The following is a 20,055-nucleotide window of genomic DNA, read 5'->3' on the forward strand; positions in this document are numbered from 1 at the left end:
CTTGCTGATACTACCAAGAAATGACAAACAATCTCATCTCTTGCTAATTCTCTACAGTTGTTGTTGATAAATGTCAGTGCACAAATATTCCATGTAGTGTCAGAGGTACAATTCTGGCTTACACAAAAATTCCCTGCTTCCATCAGAGAAAGTGATGGTTAAGTAGGGACTGTGGTTCTTACTCTAAAATAAATCAGGTATTGGAAAACTTGTCAACAGGATTAAAAGAAAGCTGACAAGGTGCTGACAAAGAATGGGAAATGAAGTATCTCCTTCATGTAGAAAAAACTAAGTCACTGTTTACAAAATCTTATAGAAAGAGTCAGATACTGGTTTGCCATCCAAGCTAAAGGTTGTGAGGAAGTTTGCTATAGAAAAAAGACAAAAAAGAAGAAGGCTGGACTGCCGTAGGAGTAAATTGGGAGATTCATGGCTCAGGTTTGTAAATGTAAACCCAAAATTAATGAGCTATGAAATAAAACAATGATGTTCAAGAGTCATTACTAATAGCCCTGAATTGGCACTTCAGTCTGCAGACCAAACTCACTCGATGTCTGCACAGGTTTAGTACCAAAATATCTCTATAAAAAGCCTCCGACCAGTCTCAAAAGAAAGAAAAGCATCAGAAGGTAGAAAACTAGAAATATGTACAGATTCTTTTCATTTGTTTGCTTAATTAAAATTAAAATTAAAAAAAGCAGCTTTTGGAGCCAATGTTCCAGACTAGTGTAAGAATCTGCCCTGGGCAGCCTCATGGTCCAGGCAGCGTAAGGACATGTGTCAAGGAGCAGCCCTGCATCTGTTGCTCCCTCAGGAGGAGCTCGAAGGCATCAGAGATGGGGAGCTTGGACTCCAGAGGGTGACACAAGAGAAGGCTCACTGGTGGATTCACACAGCAGCACTATGACCCTTGCCAGGACAATTTCTTTCAAACAAGAGGACAAGTTTGAAACCAAGTGTTGGATCTTCTAGAAAGGGAAGAATGGAGGACACGGGTGGAACACACACGACTACCGATATGGGGATGAGCAAAAGAACCCCACACTTACTGCTGTCCATAGAAGATCCCACCATGAAAATAAAAACAACTTGTACATAAGTAACTAGAACATTCTTCTATTCTGCTGTGTAACAGTATGATAACAAGAGGAGTCTTAACATTAAATGGCCACTTCAGCCTTAAAAAAGGTCTAAGGAAGATGGAGAAGAAGAAAGACAGAGGGCTAAGCCCTAAAGATGGTTCAAGGAGAAGAAGAGAAAAAGAAGAGAACTGAAAAATAACAGCACACACATGGACTCGGGTGCCCTCGGCAAGGCCAAGCGTGGCTCTCGGGTCATTTAGCGCAACAGAAGGTTATTGAGTTGCCTCTACATAAAGAGTCAGAACCGAGGCGCAAAGGGCAGCTATGAAGTTTGTGTTTCACAGCACTTGCTTCAAGTACTTACTGAGCAGGGTGTTGAGAAACTCTGGCTGTCTCGTTCACATACATAGTCATTGCAGCTGGCTGTATGTATAGCAGATGGAAGGCAGCTTCTGCAACTGGTTATTAAGAAAAAGAATGGTCTTTTTAACAATATAACTCGCCCCATCTGAGGGACTCATGATTAACAGTACATAAGTGATCATATATACCTCAAGGAACTGAGTTTTAAAAAAATATTACAGTACCAATGATTTTTTTTTTTGTATCTACAACTATACAGCATTTTCAAGCAGTATGGAAATTTAATGAAATAATTATGATTTATTAATTTACATAAAAATACTTTTTACAGTTAAAGAATAAATCTTAAATGGTAAAAAAAATAAGATTAAGAAGCTCCAGCTATTGAGAATCATGGGAGTTTGTCTGCTCTTCGATAACTTGTTTTACTATTTCTGCCAGTTTTAGTCGATCCACTTTATCTGTGAATCCTCTGCCTGGAAGGAAAAGAACAGGTAGTGAGCTGGTGCTGGGCACAAGGAGGAAAGCAATCACAGCCAGAGTCATACACTGACTGAATATAAAACAGTACTTCACACAGAAACTGAGGACAACATTTGCAAGGGAACCAAAATGAGTAATGATCTCTAGTTCCACTGAAAAAATTAAGCACATAAAAACCTAAATTAAAACCAAACAAACAAAACAGAATGAGGGAAGAGGCACAGCCAAGCCCTTGTGAACCTGATGCCCCTGGTCCCCTTATATTCACCAGCATCTGCTCCTGGGGGCTGACACCTCTGCCACCCTGCTGTGACAAGTAGCCATCTGAACAGCCTCAGGGCAGCTGGCCTAGTTTAATTCTCTCTCCTATCCAAACCAAGCAGAGGAGATGTCGTGCTGACATAGATGAGGGCAGCAGCCTCCAGCAGAAAGAGGGTAATAAACAGCTGGAAGGAAACCAGCTCAAAACAGCTAAAGCTGTTTCTGAAGTGATGATCCACCCGCACTGTTATGTTTCTACACGAGCTGGTGCCTTTGAAAACTCTACCCTGAACCTCAAATAGAAACATTAAAGCAGAACTCCCAACCTCATTTCTAGAACATCCATGCTGGCAGATGGACTAAACCAGTGTCAAAACCTACATCAGTCTGACACAAATTCAAGATATTTGGGTTTATTTCCATTTAAGCAGGTCACTGCTTCCCCTTTCACCCAGCACTAGCACCGTTCTCCAGGGAAGAGAAGGAGTTCCTCACCATTCCAGCTGAAGCTCTGAAGAGTGTCTCGCAGCAACTTACACTCTCGATTATACTTCCACGCCTCCTGCATCACTTCATTCAGCTTCTCATCTTCATTCTCTCCTATTTAGGAGAACAAAGATAAACAGGAGGTTTGTCACTCTGCCTCGCAGCAACATTCAGAGCTTCAGTAAACAGTTATTCCTCCTCGCCTCACGCAAACTAGGAAACTGGTTTGAAAGCAGACACTCCTGTTGGAAAGTTATTTTAACAGCTCTCTGCATGTCACTGGTGACACTAATATTATGCAGGCACCAAAATTACAGTCCACAGACAACACTTTCTTCTTGAGACTGACTAGAACAACAGGAGTTTTGTTTATCCTTCCTCACTACTGACACAGACCGATCTTGAGGCACAGTAAAGTCAGTGTCTTGCATGTTTAGGAATGTAACTGTCTTAAAAGTGGCAACCTTTACCAGCCTGTGGTAGAATGCACTGAGCAATCACATCTCTCAGCTTTTCCAGAGCCACGTTGGAATCGTTACTTCCATTCTCAGGGTCATGGATGTAAACACCATCCTTTGGCTTCGTGCTGTGAAAAGAACAAAGAGGAAACAATTAAAAATTGAATGGAACTCAAGTTCATTACTTGTTGCGTAACTGCACCAGTATAACGTTTTCTTTCACTGTCTGGAAAGCTGGGAGTGGGAGCTAGATTTAGCATTAATTATAACAATGTCCTGCATTATGAGATCATTCTAAAAATTAAGAAAAATAAAAATTCCTTTCAGTTAATTCAAGTAGGGTGTAATCCTAAAAAGCATTATCCTATTTTTCAGAGTGGTAACTCAAACAAAGAAAAGAGAGATTCCCTGACTTCTTCAGTAAATGTCAGGATTGGAAAAAAATCGTGGAATTCTTTCTCCCAGTTTGCTTTACCTTACACAACATGTGACCCACCTTCTCCTAAGGGATCTGTTCTGCTACCTGTATAATGCAGTAACACTACCCAATCTCCTTCCTGCCTCACTGCCTTATCTTGGAAGACACACCACAATGTGCAAGTATGATTTGACTCCAACTACTCACTTCAGCATGAAGAGTATGTGAACCAAATCAGAAATTCAGGAGCATGGTTACAACTGAATGAACCTGAAACATGCTGAAAGTCATTCTCCATGCTGCCTATGCTTTGACCTTTCAAAAAAGGCTTTAAAGAGTTACCCCAGTAATTTCCTTTTGCGCAGGATTGGGTTGTTGACGGAGTGAAGGGGTTTGAGACTGACTTTGAGGTCTTGGATTCTCATGTTCGCAAGCTGTTCCGCATGAGCCTGTTGTATCCCTGCAACCATTGCCTGGAATGAAAAGAGGTGCACTTGATGTTTTAATTAGCTTCTTTGTGAATTAAAGAACAACATATGGACAATGTTAGCCATGGACAAAAAAATTAAAATAAAAGGTGCACCAAAATCCTTTTTATTTCAGAGATGCATAACAACAATCAAGTTTGTATTGTGCAAGATGAGCTTAGAACTGCAGTCACTGACTGTGGGACAATACATCCCAACCTCACAGGGACCAGTAGGACAAAGGATCATCTCTGCTTCTTAACAGTGCTGACTGAAGCAGAGTTTAAAGGAAGCAAAAAGGGCTATTAATGTGCTGCTAATTAACAAGGTCATAGCTGAAGTCAGGTACAAAACATGGTAAAAAAGAGAAAATACCTATAGAAGAGTCCTCAGGCATGTTTATGGATATAACTCTGTTCTCTACTTGTTAGCACATGGCTGCTCTTTATTGCCCATCTTGGAGCATCTTCTCCTAACCCAAATTTCAAATCAAAGCACTTCAATTTTCTTACAAAGACCTCAGGCTCTCATTAAGGCAGAAGGGGAGCTCTTTGTCTACTCAACACCATGTGAAAGAAAACACTCAAACTACCCAAGAGCTACCCAGCTTCTCCATGCGACATTACTGATAAAATAAAATGTTGTTTAAACCTTGTCCATCATCATCTGGGCAGAGGGGAGGATGTTATCAAGTGCCTCGGTGGAGTTCAGCCAGGGATGGTCCAGCACACCTTCAATGGTCAGCCGTTCCTCAGGTTTGACCTTCAGCAGCCTGGGAGAGGAATCAATCAGTCCATAAAGAGGTCTTTGTTGATCTACAATGTGCTGCTCTGTCTGGGATCAGAGCACTTTGCAATCTCTCAGCATTAGAGGGGCCAAAAAAGAAACTCCTCCTAACAACTAAAACACTAAGCTGACCCACAAGCAGTCTGACTTTCCACCAGCTTCACTGACCTTTGCTGTGGTGACTTTTTAACGCTGTCCCAGCTCATTCAGTTATATTCAGCCACTCAGTGTAAAAGAAAGATGCTGAAGGCTGTTTGAGTAATACCTGTCCACTGCTGAACTCTATATTCACATCCTCCCTGATGGGAAATTATCTTCCAGATAAACTGGAAATGATCCAGATTGACACTTTCTGGAAGTGTACACCTAGGGCTCAAACACATAATTCTTGGTGTGAGTCCATCCTCACACCAAGGACTCCGGGAATGGTGAAGTAAGGCAAAGTTTCAAAGTTGGAAACTCGTTTGCTGAATTAACTGCTTTCACCATGCAACTCCTTCGCTTTTCTCCCCCTGCAAAAGCCTCAAGTAACAGACACTTTGGCAGACTACAGCACCTCAAAATAAGAAGGAACTTTATTTTGAGATCTCTGAAAACTCCATGGAATTAAATTTTACCAGAATGAAACCCTGGAAAGAGATTTAGCATACAAACTCATGTTCTCATGATAATCACAACTGTTTAAGAGTGCTGACAAGTTATCCCAAGAGTCTAAGTGAGAAACAGAATGACTTGATGAGTTTGTCACACTTCCTTAGACAATACTCTCAATCAGCTTCCTGGCTGCAAAGCAGAATTGTTTAATGTACCAAGAAAGTGGAAATAACTTTTACAAATTGTCAGCAGGACCACAGACTAGCTCATAAATTTCACTTGCAAGGCCCTTCTGCCAAACAGGTTGTAAATTCAATTTCGATACAAGACCCAAGACACATGCATTCCTTCTCCACAGGTTTTCAAAGCCCTAACCTTAAGCACTTCAGCTCATAAAGCTTGAGGTCAGAAATCAGCTCGACATGCTTGAAAGGAAGCAGCTGCCTGAATGCAAAATATGACCTGCAGAAGCAAGACTCCATACGAATAGCATCTACATAAATAAAATGGAAACTTATCCAGAATTCTATAAAATCTAAATGTATTCCTGCAACATAAACACAGACTCACTGGCTGGAAAAGACAAGCAGGAAAGGGAGTCCCAATAACATTAGTGAGAGAATGAAGTGAACTGAATTTAACTAACAGCATCCTGAGCTGAGTTTCATGGCCATTCTAAAAGACAATGAAACCTTTAGATTGTGGAGCTTCTGCATGAGAATAAAGAGTTGATCTTGGTATAAGCAGAAGTTTCACTGCAACATAATCTGCAGTTGATTTGGTGAAAGGTTGTGAGCTCCCCTACACTGTTACAAACAGGTCCCAGCGCCCTTTCCAGACAAGGTTAAATCCTTGGAGATTTTACAGTATGTCAGAGGAGACAGTGACAGTTTAAAATTGTTTAACAGATTGATTTTTTTCTATTTATGTTGCTTTTATCCTTCCAGTACTTCTGGTGATAGAAGCAAAGGCAATAAGTCCCTCTCACATTTTTGAAAAATAAGTGAGGTCAAGACCTAATCAGTGCCACAGTCTTGCTTTCAAACAGGACCATGGGATCATGGTCTTTGAACTGTTTGCAACTGAGATGTGTGGGTTGCATGCAAACCAGTTTCCATTAGCATTTAGAATATGGTATCAATGCAAAACCTTATTTCATGGCCTGACACCTTGTGACAGATCTTAACCTCCCTTTCCACGCCTCTCTCTTGGCTCCTTTTATATGTGCACAGGGTTTTAATAGAGGGATCTACTGATGTTGGCCAGTTCCTATTACATCAGCTAAATGTCCCCCTATTTTAAGAGGGATTCAGATATTACCACAGGAGATATGTTCCTAGAGAGCACCTGCAGACGTGGCAGCCAGTTGTCTATATTGTTCTGAAGCAAGGTAGTGTACCTGCTCCCCTTAAAAACTAAATGCACAATGCACTCTAGTAACTTCCGAGACAGGAGACATCAAAAATTGAACACAACAGTTGTGGAGGGGAAAAAAAAAAAAAGAAAAAAGAGAAGGAAAGAAAAATATTTACCAGATTTCATTCATGCTGAATATGATTGATAGAAATGATAGAAAATTTTTCAGCTGTATGTGCTGCAGACGTTTCCCCCCCAGCCTTTGGAAAAATGAGCCCTTTGTGATAATGCACCTTCAAGTGATTTTCCAATTTCTTAATACAAGCAAAGAGCAATACAACATTTTCCTCAACTGACTCACTTTCGCACAATGTCTTTCGCCATTTCTGAGATCTGGCTCCACTCTTCCTCTGGAAATTCAAAACTTCCTGTCATGATCTTTTTCCGCATGTCCTTTGGAATTGTCCGACTGTGGTGTTTGGAGTAAAACGGAGGGTATCCACACAGCATCACGTAAATAATGACACCCAGGGACCACAAGTCACAGCTCTGAAAGCAAGGAAATGATCACTTTGGGGCGCAATTTGCAGCAAGCAGTGGTGTAGCTACGTTCAAAGTTCTACGTGATTCCCTAAGAAAACAGAAACACAGCTCAGCTCCTCCTAAAGGTCCATCCGTGGACCTTTGGGGATAAATATGGCAAATATGTAAGCACAAGATAACTCCATGCTGCCAAGTTAAACTACTTCCAGGACCCAAAAGTAGCTTGTTTACAGAAAGTGCTCCTGAAACTCTGTGCTACGCAACGGTAAGTTGTGTGGAAACAGCCAGTGGGTCGGGGGGTGAGCAAGCTGTGCATTTATTACATCTCTAAGGAAACTTGAATCTTAGTCTCTCAATATCAGAACATAAAACAGAACACGGTCATTTTTTTGGAATTTGAGACTAAAAAAAGAAACACCAAATGAGCTAGTGGAGATACTAAATCAGAGAGGTCTGTCATGGAAAACGCACGGCCTGAAAGCCACAGAAATGGAGAAGCTTCAGCGAGGCAGGAGCGGGATTTCACGGCTGCTTATGCTGTGCTCCCTCCTGCCCTCCCACCCCAGCCCAAAGCCCCCTCCCCTGCCCTTGCACTAGTGTCACTGCTTGTGTGATACAAAACAAGTCCATCCAGGAGGTGGAGCCAGCCAAAAACCAGCTCAGTAAAGAAGCTGGAAGCCAGATCTATCCCCCATCTGGATTTCTGTGCATTCATGGAACACAGACACTACTCAGAAAGGAGGAGGACTGTAACAGTCTGGACTTCAAGCTTCTGTTGGACCATATCCTTAAGGACACAGCTCTGTTATCACTTGGTTACAGCATGGTGCAGGCTAGGGCTAGTAGGAACTGCTCTGACCCTGGCCATCCATTCCCAATATTTCTTTTGTGCCAACACTAGCATTTGTAAAGCTTATTATGTATTTTTACTGGCTTGGTTTCCAGCTCTATCAGTCCTACAGGGGACTCCCAAAGGTTTATGCCAGCACAAGGACGGACAGGAACACGTAGCCAAGTGTAAGTAGAAGCCTGAACTCCAGCCAGGTTCAGGTGACTGTGGAAAGACACACAAGGGCAGATTTAGGGAACTAGGGAGGTTCTGCAATCGGTTTGTACAGACAGAGGTAGGCACAGCTGCCAACTGAAGCGACCTCAGCATCACCTTGTCTGCCCCAGGCTGTGTATTCCACCGCCTACTCTGAGACAGCATCAACGTTCACGAAGCTTCATGGACAAACTCAGCAAAGAGAGAATCCCTGACCCCAATAACTGGTTTTTACTGGATCAACACCAACCCAGGAAGGGGCTTCTCAAAGGTGAGACTGTTTCCTTCTGCAGGGGATATACTTAGATCAGCTCATACTGATCATTAAATCATACTCTTGGCTTTTGGCCTCTATAAAACACGTGGATGCTGATAACAAAAGAAACTCCAAGGATTTACCCCATGTATGTATGCTCTTCAGCAAGTTGTTTAAGCCAATCGCAGATGGCTCTAGAAGTCTAAATCTCTATTTAGGTACCTAAATTTTCATCATTTTTCCAGTGACCAGAGATAATTTCTAAGGAAATCAATGGGACTTTAGGCATGTAAGTATGAAATAGGTGTCTAAATTCTTTGTGGATATGGTTCCCAGATTCTGTTTCTCAAGAGCCAACTCTCTCCAGCCATGACACACACACTCCTTTTATAAGAAGTGTTCAATCATCAAGTTGTTTCTCCAGGATGGAGAAGAGAGAATCATAACCCTGAAGAAGGCAGATTCATGATTAGGAAACCCATGCAGACTTACTCAGTGAAAGTTATCTCAACCCATCTTTGTGTTAGTTCTCTATAGAAGGCTACTAAAAACACCACATACTAAACTACCCCATCTAGCATGAGGTGGGTTAAACAACCACCCTTGAAGCTGGAATCAGTGTAGATACTTAGTACTGCAATTAGAAACCAGCTAACTTTAATCAAAAATGGACACTCTGAAAAGAAAAACACTCAGTGGTTCAAACACTGCCAAGCCAGCAGGAGACAGAGATGATAATATGGAGGAAAATGTTTTGAAATGACCAAAAATGGGGTATAACCTTTCAGGACAGTTTCTGGCAGCAGTTGGTATTGCCCATGGCTACTGCTACAGACAACACAATAAGCTACTGGACATTTTACAGATGATCTCCACTACAGACAAGATACCACCACAGCTGCCTGACAAAATAGCCTAAAAAGTACTTTGCCCACCCAGAAACTCTGGCTGACAGCAGAAAAGGGGATTCCTTTGAACCAGCCTCTGGTGGAAGTAAAAGAACTTACCACATGGTCACACTCCAGCAGAATCCTTCTACTGTCTCCTAAAATCTAGTTAATATTGAGTGCTCCATTAACAGTGGTTGTATATTTTTCCTTTAATTAGAGGGTCATTAATTAGGCTTGAACCAAGTATGCAATTCATTATTCACTCTATTAGAGAGAACACAGAGCCAGCAGCACCTTTTGGTGTCTCACTGCTAAACTGAGAGAGACAGCTACCTGCACAGATCATTATCTTCTCATTTGCCAGTTCAACTGAATGAAACCTGGTCTGAAGCCAACACATTTGAGGGGAGAAACACCACTGTATACCTGGTCACTCCTTTTAGAAAACCCAAAGGAATTACATTTTTGAGAAATACAGCCCTGAAGATACCACTGCCTTACAGCTGAAAATACACAAAAGTGCACACAAAATAGCAACCAAGACGACATTTCCCTGCTGCCTCCTGCAGATCCTGCTTTTCACTCAGTGTGAGATATTTGGCTAGTTAAGATTTATTCCTGTCACAGAAATCAGAACAACTTTATTGCTCCTGGCTGTAAGTGTGTAATTTCAGGGCAATAAAGTTTATTGCCTTAGGTGATAAACTGTGTGTATAGACTACTGAGACAGCAGATGCATCGTGGAGGGGACGGGGAAGACACTGTGCTTTAGAGGTATTGCCTGTTCCACGGCTTACCTTGTTGTAAGTGTAAGGTGTTGGAGAGGTGGGGATAATACCAGATTTTTCTTTCTGATGCCGTCTTTGTGCCTCCAATACCTGTTGCCATGAGAGGAAAAAAATTTAAAAAAGCAAAATACATTTCACTTACAGGCACTACAAACAGCAATGCCCATGCCAAAGATACCTGATGATTTTTCCATTAGGTGACCTTATTCCAGTTACTGAATTCTCTGCCAAACTCAAACTGTTCTTCCTAACAAAGATTGGAACTTTCTACATGGGAAAATTTCAGCTAAAATATTTTATTGCTTTGGATGAAAATTCCAGTTTTGCCTGAATTAAAACAATTGCTCACATCTCTTCTGTTCAAAAACTCTTAACACTTCCATGCTTTGGAACTAGAACTTCAAGAGTGTTTGAAGAGTAACCCTAGATCCAGAGATGTCCCTTTTGCCTCTCCCATGAAGAAACCAAATCAAATCTGTCCCTCACTGATCAAATCTGTTGTTTCTGAGTTTCTAAAAAATTAAAATAAAATTTAAAAAAAAATCTCAATTTAAATATGCTCAGGAAAAGTTTTTTTAAGGGTTTGGTAGTTCACTTGTTTTAAAAAAACTCTGTCTGTAGTGCATATGGCCTTTCACCAGCAGGCTCCAGTTGAGGAGGCATTTTCAGGGCATTGGACTGTGACTGCATGATCTGATCTCTGCAACTGCTCTTCCTTGTCACTGAAGGCTGTCGGCATCCCAGTACTGTAATTAAATAACTAGCTGCAGTTTTCTTTTAATTTCCTTCAGGACTCCAACACAAAGCACAAAAGAGCAGAGCTACAAAAAACCCCAGCCTGTCTGTAATTATAGATTATGTCTGAACACATAACTGACAAGGGGGCCAAGTCAAGGTGAATGGGTCACCCTCTTTTTAAGCAATTGCCTTCACAGAACCTTTTTTGTTTCAGCATAGTCCTTTTAAATGTAATCTTGTATAAGCCTGAGCTGGAAGAAGGATTGCAAAGCAGGGACTTTTCCAAAACAACCACTTTAATACAGTTAAAGGCCAATTGTCAAAATTCTGGAGTAGTCTCACCGAGGAGAGTCAGGAGGCAGCAGCAATACCTCAGTGCTAAGAACAGAGTCTGGGAGATCTGCCTCACAATCTCCTGCTGTAATCAACAGATCCCTGTGGCACTCTGTCTTGAAAGGTGGCTACTATAAAATTACTCAGGATTCCTGGGCCCAGAAGCCCTTAATAAGGACACCAAAGGCTTTTAAAATGACGTGGTTGAGGAGGCACAGGCAATAAAGATCATTATTCACCTTTAGCCTAGGACTGTAATAGTTTGTTACCTGAGGTGCTACGTAATATGGAGTGAACTGTGGTGTCATCAAGTCACCTTGGTCTACTTTGGCAAATCCAAAGTCACACAATTTAACAGGTGCATCCTAAAACAAGAAGAGGCTTAATTACAAAATCTCATTGTATCAGCTTTTCTAATACATATTTCTCACCTTGTACTCATCTTACCTTTGCCACAGGTACTCCTCTTTTCTAATTATACCCTCACCATTCCACAAAAAGGTCATAAACTAATCTTTGAAACAATGTTTTTTGTTTTCCTGGGTGCTTTGGTTCAAAAGCAGTCCCTCTCTCAGCTTTGGAAAGCACTAAGTGCATTGTAGGGGGGTCACTGCATATCAGCAGGGGAAGAGATAAACAGGCAAGTGCTTGGATATGTCAAAGCACCCATAACACATGTTAGAACATATTTAAGAAGATCCATATTTAACAGCAGCAGCACAGACAGCTTGTACTCTAAGCAGATTAAAATATGGAAAAGCATGAAGCCAAAAAATGTCATTAGTTTTTGTCACCAAAACATTGCATTATTGTCATTTTCCACCTATTCTGAAAATCACCAGTGAGCCATTTTACAGCATCCAGCAGTAAACACAGAATACCAAATCTTCATCTTACCAGAGAGTTATCCTTGAAGAGAAGATTCTCAGGCTTGAGGTCTCTATGTGCAATGTTTAGTGAGTGGCAATGCTGCAAAGCCAAAGCTATCTGAAAAAGGGCACAATAAATCAACTACAATTACAGAACTCCTCCTTTAGCCCAGACAGTTATTTCAGCTTTAAAAAGGACATTGTCAACATAGCTTAGACCTCAAAATTTTCACTCCACTTGGGTACAATTCTGAGTTAAGACAAGCCTGGCCATACTGCACAATAGCACAGTAAAGCATCACGATTAGGAAGTCAAACCCACCAAGCTATTCGGTTTGCATTTCACTCAAAGCAAATAGAAAATAAAAGTTAAGTTGTGCTGGGCTTCCCAACCATTTTAGTTGGACTAACTTGGGGCATTATTACCTTCCCAGAAGTGAAACAGATCGTGACAGTGTCCTTTTACACGCTGTGCTACGCCTACGAGGTCACTACACTTGCTTGCAGGCTCTCCAGCAACTACATTCTGCTTAACAGTCAACTGTGAGATCTTGCTTCAATATTTCAGTATTTTATTGCATTTGTTACTGACTTAAGAGTCAACATTCAGGCAGTTTTATTCTTTAATTCTTGATGGTACTGCTGGCAATTTACTCATTTCATGGGATATTACACAGAAATGCTTCACTTGATCCTTTCAGAGACAGCTTCTTACACTGCTGTGGTTTAGAAACCTGTAACCCAGGCATGAAAGCTCTACAGACTGTACAGTTGAAAGTGCAATTCATTTAAAGAAAATCAAAGCATAAATACTGAAACAAAAGGTAAAGCCATGTGACCCTTATTTGGAAATATTCCTATCGGCTTCTGCAGGATCCTACCCAAACACAGTACCCTGGGTGAAGCGCTGAGTCCTTAGAAGACTGGAAATTACTGTGATAAGAGAACTTCAGTGTTAACTTAGCTCAGAAACAAATACAGACACATTCCCAGAGAAAATGAGGTAGCTTTGTGACAAGCTTTTAACTGTTACTGGGTATTACTAGACCTGTAGTTCAAGACAGTGATTAAGAACCACTAGATGAAAAAATAAGACCTTAACATTGCTTTCAAACTGCATTTGTATAAACATTAAAGCAAAGAGTTACTTGGGACATGAATAAGCTAATCGTACACACAGTCAGAAGTCAGGACTCAATTCAAAGTCTCATCTTCTGGTATAGTTTTAAAAGATTTTCCCAACATGTTAATCTTGGAGATTGCCTTACATTGACAAATCAAATGGCCCAAAGGGCATGAAAATAAACTGTCAAGAATAATTCTGAGAATAATTCTGCACTTCTTTGCTGGACGAAACCAAAAAGGTAAGGGCACAATCACCATTTCAATAGAAACTACTCAAAGCACAAGACAGAAAAGTAAGATGAATTTATTTTGCCCTCTTTTCTGTCTCAGTACCAAACACCATCTCCCGAGTTTAGGGGAAAGCAAGGGATCAGGATATGGATATATTCATAAACAGGCATGTCAATTTACAACAAATGCTGTAATATCTTGTCTCATGTTTTCCTTCCTTTATTCACTGCAGTGATCACTGGTGTGGGAGCAGGACCCTTACTGATTAGAGCCTCTCACCTACAGTTTGTGTATCTTTTGATTGGAATGTCAGTACAACCTCTGCAAGAAGCAAATTAAGGCAACTCTGGCTGTCGACTTCATGCCATGGTGCCAATTCCCATGCAGAACTGCTCAGGATCCTTCTGTCTTGTGGACCCTTCACAGGAACCTGCTGCTCCTCTGCTGTGGCTCCCTAGAAAGGCTATCACAGCATACAGCCACATCATCTTTCCTGCAACCTCCCCATGACCACAAGTCATCCAACAGCTTGGAAGTGAAAGGGAACAAGTTCACTCCAAAACTGAGAGGGACTGACACTGGGGATCCCCACATTGAATCCCATGGAGGCCCTTCTGCTTCGTCATCCTGCCTACTCTAGCAGAGAGTGACAGCAAATGCTAAGCAACAAAGAGCCTGATGGACATCAAAACCTCTAGTAATAAATACTGCGGAGACTATAAACTGCAACATTCAAGAGTGAGTTGCCTAGAGAAATGGAGAGGGGAAAATGACATCAGAACAAACAGCACAGAAAACATGCACTATAGTGGTACGTTCCTCTTGTTATCTTCTGTGAGAGGCAGAACTTCCATAAAACCAAATACAGAACCCAGCCTGAAAACCACTGGCCCAGGACACGTGTATATTATTGTCTGCTACCCCACCCAAGAGGCAAGAGAAACACCAAGTCTGTGTCATGGCCAAGAGGGATTCTCAAACTGGAGCTCAGGAGCCACGTGTGGTCTGGTGAGAGCCTGTGGACTGGTGGATGTAACACGTGTAGAACAACAGTGAGGGATACAGCAGGAAGAGTGTGCAAGAAAAGAGCTCTCTGGTGAAGCATGCTGTAGACCAGGTTAGGAAAACCACTGCTAAGGACAGCAGAGACACCAGGGTCCCAACCCAGAAGAACTAGCCCACACCTTCAAATTCTTTGCTTCTATTAAAACTTTGGCATTGTCAGGTTATAACAAAGCAGGCAATGATCATCGGATCAGAACTGAGGATTATTTTAGCTTCCTTTTTTCCCACCTCCCCATCCCAAGAAATTGTTAAGTACTTTAGCCATTATCATTCATGGATTTGTTTACACATGGGTGTTAACTTGCCTGCTTTGTTACTTGGCTTGCTTGCTTCTCAGTAAAGTGCCGGTGCTGGCTGATTCTGTGAAATAGCTCTCCCCCTTCCATCATCTCCATTACAATTAGGAGCCGAGCCCTGTTCAAAAGCATTTCATTTTGTTATATTAAAAATAATCAAAAAAGAACAGAATTGCTAAGCTAATAATGCATACTTCATATCTACTGATGCAGGCCAAGAGAGAGACATATACTTGCTTCTTCTACAGTTGTTCTAGTTATTTTGCTTCTGTAATTCTGCCTTTAAGCACATAAACTGCAGGATTTTCTGGCTCCCAGCAAAATCTGACTCACTGATTGTCAGTCAGGAATCTACAGTTTGCTCTTCATGTTGGGCTCCCACATCCAGCTGGACCAAACACCATGGACATGTCTACATGGATGCATTCAGACAGATACATGCAAGCTTCACCCAGGGTTTCCACCAGCAAGCCAGTTTGGATCTGGAAGCCATTTGGACACATCAATGTGTAACTCGAAGAACACTACAGCAGGTAGAGTCTTGCACTAAACCAGCTAAACAGCTTCCAGGTTGGAGCTGGCTTAGAGCATGGAGTATACCCATCTGCACCCATCCTTGCAGACATCCCCACCTCCCTAGGTGCTGAAGATGTTCATGGAAACTTAGAAGCAGAAGGTTGAGGAATTATCTTCAATGCTTTTGCATCTGGATACACTACTGTACCTCATGACTTTAATTTACAGTTTTATTGCTGTAATTATGAAGGAGAATGAATAGGAAGTGTGGAGATCAGGACTGCTAAATCCTCAATAAATTAACTTCTAATTCTTCTTGCCACACAGCAAAATCAGATACATCAGAGACTAAGACATGTCTCAGTTCTTTAAGTCTCACAGCTCTGATTTTTTTTTTCTCAACCTTTTATTCCCAAGTGATATTAAGGTATGAAAAAAAATAAGTCTGATTCATGTTTTGCTGCGTTCATTTTAAGCAGGACAATGTATTGAGAGTTTACAGGGCAGAAGCTGATATTTTTAGAAACAATTCTCTCTCTCTTTTTTTTTTTTTAAATGAAGACTGGCACTCTTTGTTTCCCAGTGGCTCACAGGCATCACCATCATCTCAAAGGATCTCACTTAGGATTGTAGGTAGCAACAAAAGTCACAGCTCCAATCCTGCTTTAACAGTGCTTTGAAAGCAGAAGGAGGCTCAAAGGTTACAAATCAATTCAAGCTACTAAAGCAATATCAAAGCAGGACAGAAGTTAATATACTCTCAGACCATGCAGGTATCACAGACTGAAATCAATGAAAAACCTAAGAAACAAAGATCTATTCAAAACCAGTAGTGAAGGATGTAAAGTTATTTAAATACGCAAAGGATTGGGCATTGACTGGGGAAAAAAAAGCGTTGCTTAGTCTGAAGTATAAATATCATATCTGGAACCCTGTATAAATATTAATTTTGGTCACATTGTGATTAAAAACAAACAAACTCCACTATACCTTGGCCTAAACATGGAAAGCAAGCTGTGGGAATTAAATCACCCTATGTAATCTTACCTTGGGCTGGATTCATGTGGGAACTGCACACTGTTAGCATAAACTTCAATAATTTGAACAATATTGGGATGTGTTGCACACATCATGTGCAGACGTACCTTGAAGAGAAGGGAAGAAACGTTACTGTACACAGAGACACGCACCTGACCAGTCCTGCTCCTCCCTCTGCCCCCAAGACTATGGCACACGTGAGCTTGTGCGCTGCCAGCTGTCCTCAGCACCAGTCACACACATTTTTAATTATTCCTAAATTAAGAAATGCCAACAAGCATTTATATGAGTGACTAACAGCCATCACACTATTTGGATTGAGTAAGACAAAAAGATCATACGCTGCTGGTCTATTTGTTACAGACCGTGGAATCAAACCCAGCAGAGTTCCAGAAAAAGGCCAACATTTGATTTTGTTGGGTTTTTTTTAATATAAATTAAAGCTAGATCTAGCTTTAAAGTAGCAATAGAGATAGGATTGAAACTGAAAATTTAAAATTAAAACCCGAAATTCCATAATCCAGCTTCTTTTATGGCCTAATGATCTACCACTCACAACATGGGAAACCTCACCTCCCGCTCCAACCTTTGGAAACAGGAACCTAAGGAATTTTCCCCAGTTTAAAGGTGCCTGGATTGCTAAATCAAGTCAAGGCTTGATGCCCTTTTTAAACAAATTATTCTTCCCTGGGAATTTTGAATGAGAATTTGCTCAGTAACAAGAGGTGGAAGTTGTCTAAACCTTGAGGACAATTAATGTTTCTTTTGCTTTCCTGGCCACTCAAACGCTGCCCATCATTTTCAACAGCCTGACAGTCGGTACCTCGGCACGCTCTTGCCAGCCACAGTAAGACACAAACAGTATCAGTGAGGTTCTCTAGTTTCTCCTACACAGATAAACCATTTAGAGTGGGAACTTGAAGCATTCTTGGCAATTCTTAAGAGTAGTGACATCCGAGAGCGAGATGTACGGAAACAAATCAATTCTCACCTATTCATGTTACGTGACACGGGACGTAGGGAGAACACTAGTTTTAAAATATAGCTCTATAAATTACATTTATACATTACACTTAACACCTACAGCAAACTCTGAGTTAGACAGACCCCCTGTTTCACCCACCACATCATCCTCTAAGAAGCTAGAGGATCAAACCCAAGCAATGTTGCATAGCAAGATCTACAGAACTTTTTAAAATTTATTTTATTACTTTATTTTAAACCCATTGCAACAATTCACCAAAAGGGGCAAAGACTTTATGGTGTGGCAGAAGGCAGAGAGTATAAACAGGAACTATACCTCATTTCTAGCTTTTGGACGATCAAGAAGAATTTTCAGTGCAAAGCGTTCTTGAGAGGATTTTTTCACGCAGACTCTGGTATTACAGCAATAAAATTATTCAGTCAGCAAGAATGTTACAGAGACACTTCAAGCAATTGATCTGTAGTCAAGCAAACTGTAGTCACTGGAGTTTGCAATTGATTGCAATTGCACTTCAAGCAATTGATCTGTAGTCATGAATTTGCTCTCCAATATGGGAATTAACAGGCATGCCCACAATCTGGAATCTACAGGGCACCTGTCCCAGCTTGAAAGCCTCAATTTTCAGCCTTCCACAACAATGTCATGTAGAAACACCTAAAACAAAGTGCTATTTTCAGCAAGGCAGAAAAAGTACTTCAGAGCAATGGGCAACTGCAGACAAGCAGAACACACTCCAGACATCCAGCCTGAAGAGATACTTTTGATAAAAAAACCCCAAACCACACAGTGGCAGCCTGAGTATCTCCAAAGGAAGGAGCAGTCTGCAACAAATGAAGTGTTTCTGACTGGAAATCCTTGTTTTAGCAAGGCCACCAACTGGGCTGCACACTTTTTTTTTTCTCTCTCTTTCCTCCATTTAACATTAACAATTGAACTGCATCAGAGGGAAGGGCCCACATATTAACAGGCAGCTAAAAGAATAAAAACCAAAGGGATTTTTTAATAAAGATCAGAGGCAACACAGCAACAGAAAACAAACTGGAGAAACCAGTTGCCTGGACAGGAAGATAAATGGTGGCAAAAGACAAATTGCCCCATCAAGTGCCCAGGAACAGACATTTATTCCCAAGCTCTGGTACAAATTCCCGCTGCCAAAGGGAGAGTTCTTGGTGAAAAGGGAACATGTTTCGCTTTACAGAGAACAGCCAGTTCCTGCAAGGGTTAGAAATTCACCATGGGTGAGTCTGGTGTGAGATGTAGAGCTCGTGGCACTATCTGCTTTGGCCTCACGTGATGATGTGTGAAAAAATAGCTGGTAAAAATAGCCAAGGGGCAGCCTGTGCTGATGGCCCGAGGGATGGCACCGGAGATGGGAGCAGCGACCTTCGCTCCGCACCCACACTGGGATCAAAAGGACAAAGGTGCTTGAGCAGAATTTTCTGCTGACACCATTTCACAACTGACTCCTGGTCTTGCTTTGCTTCGGGAATACAGCAGTGAGATGGGACAAAGCAGAGAGGTGAGGAGGGTTTTTATTCCAAACATATCCCATAAAAGACAATAACTTGCTCACGCACCAGCTATAACACACTTGGAGTACAGAGACATTGATTTCTTTATAAAAAGAGTCTTCCACATATCTCATCACAATTAAAATCTGTACTCACTAATCCACAGCTAATGAAACCAGCTGAGATTACACACAAATCTGTAGGGGTATTTGTCTTACCTAACAGGACCACTGATCCCAGCTCCCAGCTTCTGAGTCCAGTTAATGTTGTACTCCTCTAAAATGGAGGTTTCCTATTCAAGAAGGAGCAGAGGGAGGAGAAAGAAAAGGGGAAGAAAAAAAAAATAAATATAAAATTACTAAATCCCTTCCAAAAACAACAGCTCAGCAGACCTGATTCGCAAGATACCTGAGCAGAAAAAGAGCCTGCTTTGGAGTTTGGCTTCACCTAGGAAAATTAAACATAAATACAAATGCTCACATCATAATATATCTTAGTGAGGTGATTTCAGTTTAAAATTATTTCTGTGCAGCTGAGACTGCTCACCCTGGCATTCTGAAACAGGATTATTGAGAACAGTAAAAGGGATCTTGCACCTTTAATACAGAAAGCGTATCAAGGGCGCTTTTCCCCCCAGACTCTTAAATCCAGCTTCCTACCTATAACTGATCATTCATAATTGAACACAAAGGCCCAATTTCAGCATTATTACATTTTTTTTTCATCATATGGTACAAAGGAAAATGATTTTGCCGCTTTTTTAGGGTTTTTAAACCTTTGGAATCATTATACTGTAAATTAAACCCCGCATGACTAGTTTTAGCTTGTCTGATAATGAACTAGGCTCATGTTTATAATCCTTTTGTCTGAATCCATATAACCAGGGTTTGGTTTTGTTATGACACAGCTTTGGTTGCTCTCATGCTCAAACATGTCACAAAGCAGGATGTAAATGCAGCTCCAGCTCACAGCACTGTGATTTAACGCCGCTGCCATGTGCTTTTACACAGCTGGTGACCTAAGAACTGAGCGGGGCTGAACGCTGGAAATGACATCAGGTGCAAACTCAACT

General features: G+C 41.3%; 1 protein-coding gene across 2 annotated transcripts; it reads right to left on the reverse strand.

The window, feature by feature from the left end:
- Positions 1-1,729: 1,729 nt before the first annotated feature.
- On the reverse strand, positions 1,730-19,271 carry MAPKAPK5 (MAPK activated protein kinase 5). 2 transcript variants are annotated; one of them, XM_010172247.1, is made up of 13 exons: positions 19,202-19,271; positions 17,788-17,863; positions 16,497-16,594; positions 14,943-15,051; positions 12,245-12,334; positions 11,617-11,712; positions 10,286-10,366; positions 7,116-7,303; positions 4,670-4,790; positions 3,894-4,024; positions 3,146-3,261; positions 2,685-2,789; positions 1,730-1,921 (listed from the first exon to the last, which is right to left on the reverse strand). In XM_010172247.1, the coding sequence occupies exons 3-13, from the start codon at positions 16,580-16,582 to the stop codon at positions 1,827-1,829; spliced, it is 1,218 nt and encodes a 405-aa protein (XP_010170549.1). In that variant the 5' UTR covers positions 16,583-16,594; positions 17,788-17,863; positions 19,202-19,271; the 3' UTR covers positions 1,730-1,826. The 2 variants fall into 2 exon arrangements, with proteins under 2 accessions (XP_010170549.1, XP_010170550.1); XM_010172248.1 differs by having other exon boundaries at positions 1,732-1,921; positions 3,140-3,261; positions 19,202-19,269.
- Between the last annotated feature and the right edge of the window lie 784 nt (positions 19,272-20,055).

This window comes from Antrostomus carolinensis, unplaced genomic scaffold, assembly GCF_000700745.2.
Source record: "Antrostomus carolinensis isolate BGI_N321 unplaced genomic scaffold, ASM70074v2 scaffold22847, whole genome shotgun sequence".
Taxonomy (NCBI): Eukaryota; Metazoa; Chordata; class Aves; order Caprimulgiformes; family Caprimulgidae; genus Antrostomus; species Antrostomus carolinensis.

Bases quoted from the DNA above. Each gene is read 5' to 3' on its own strand.
- MAPKAPK5 (XM_010172248.1), bottom strand. From the start codon at position 16,582: ATGATGTGTGCAACACATCCCAATATTGTTCAAATTATTGAAGTTTAT. The intron at 12,335-14,942 runs GCAAGTTAACAC...GCCCTTTTTCAG, and splicing joins CAAGCCAAGTAACAAAGCAG to ATAGCTTTGGCTTTGCAGCA. The intron at 3,262-3,893 runs GTAACTCTTTAA...TTCTTTTCACAG, and splicing joins CGCAAAAGGAAATTACTGGG to CACGAAGCCAAAGGATGGTG.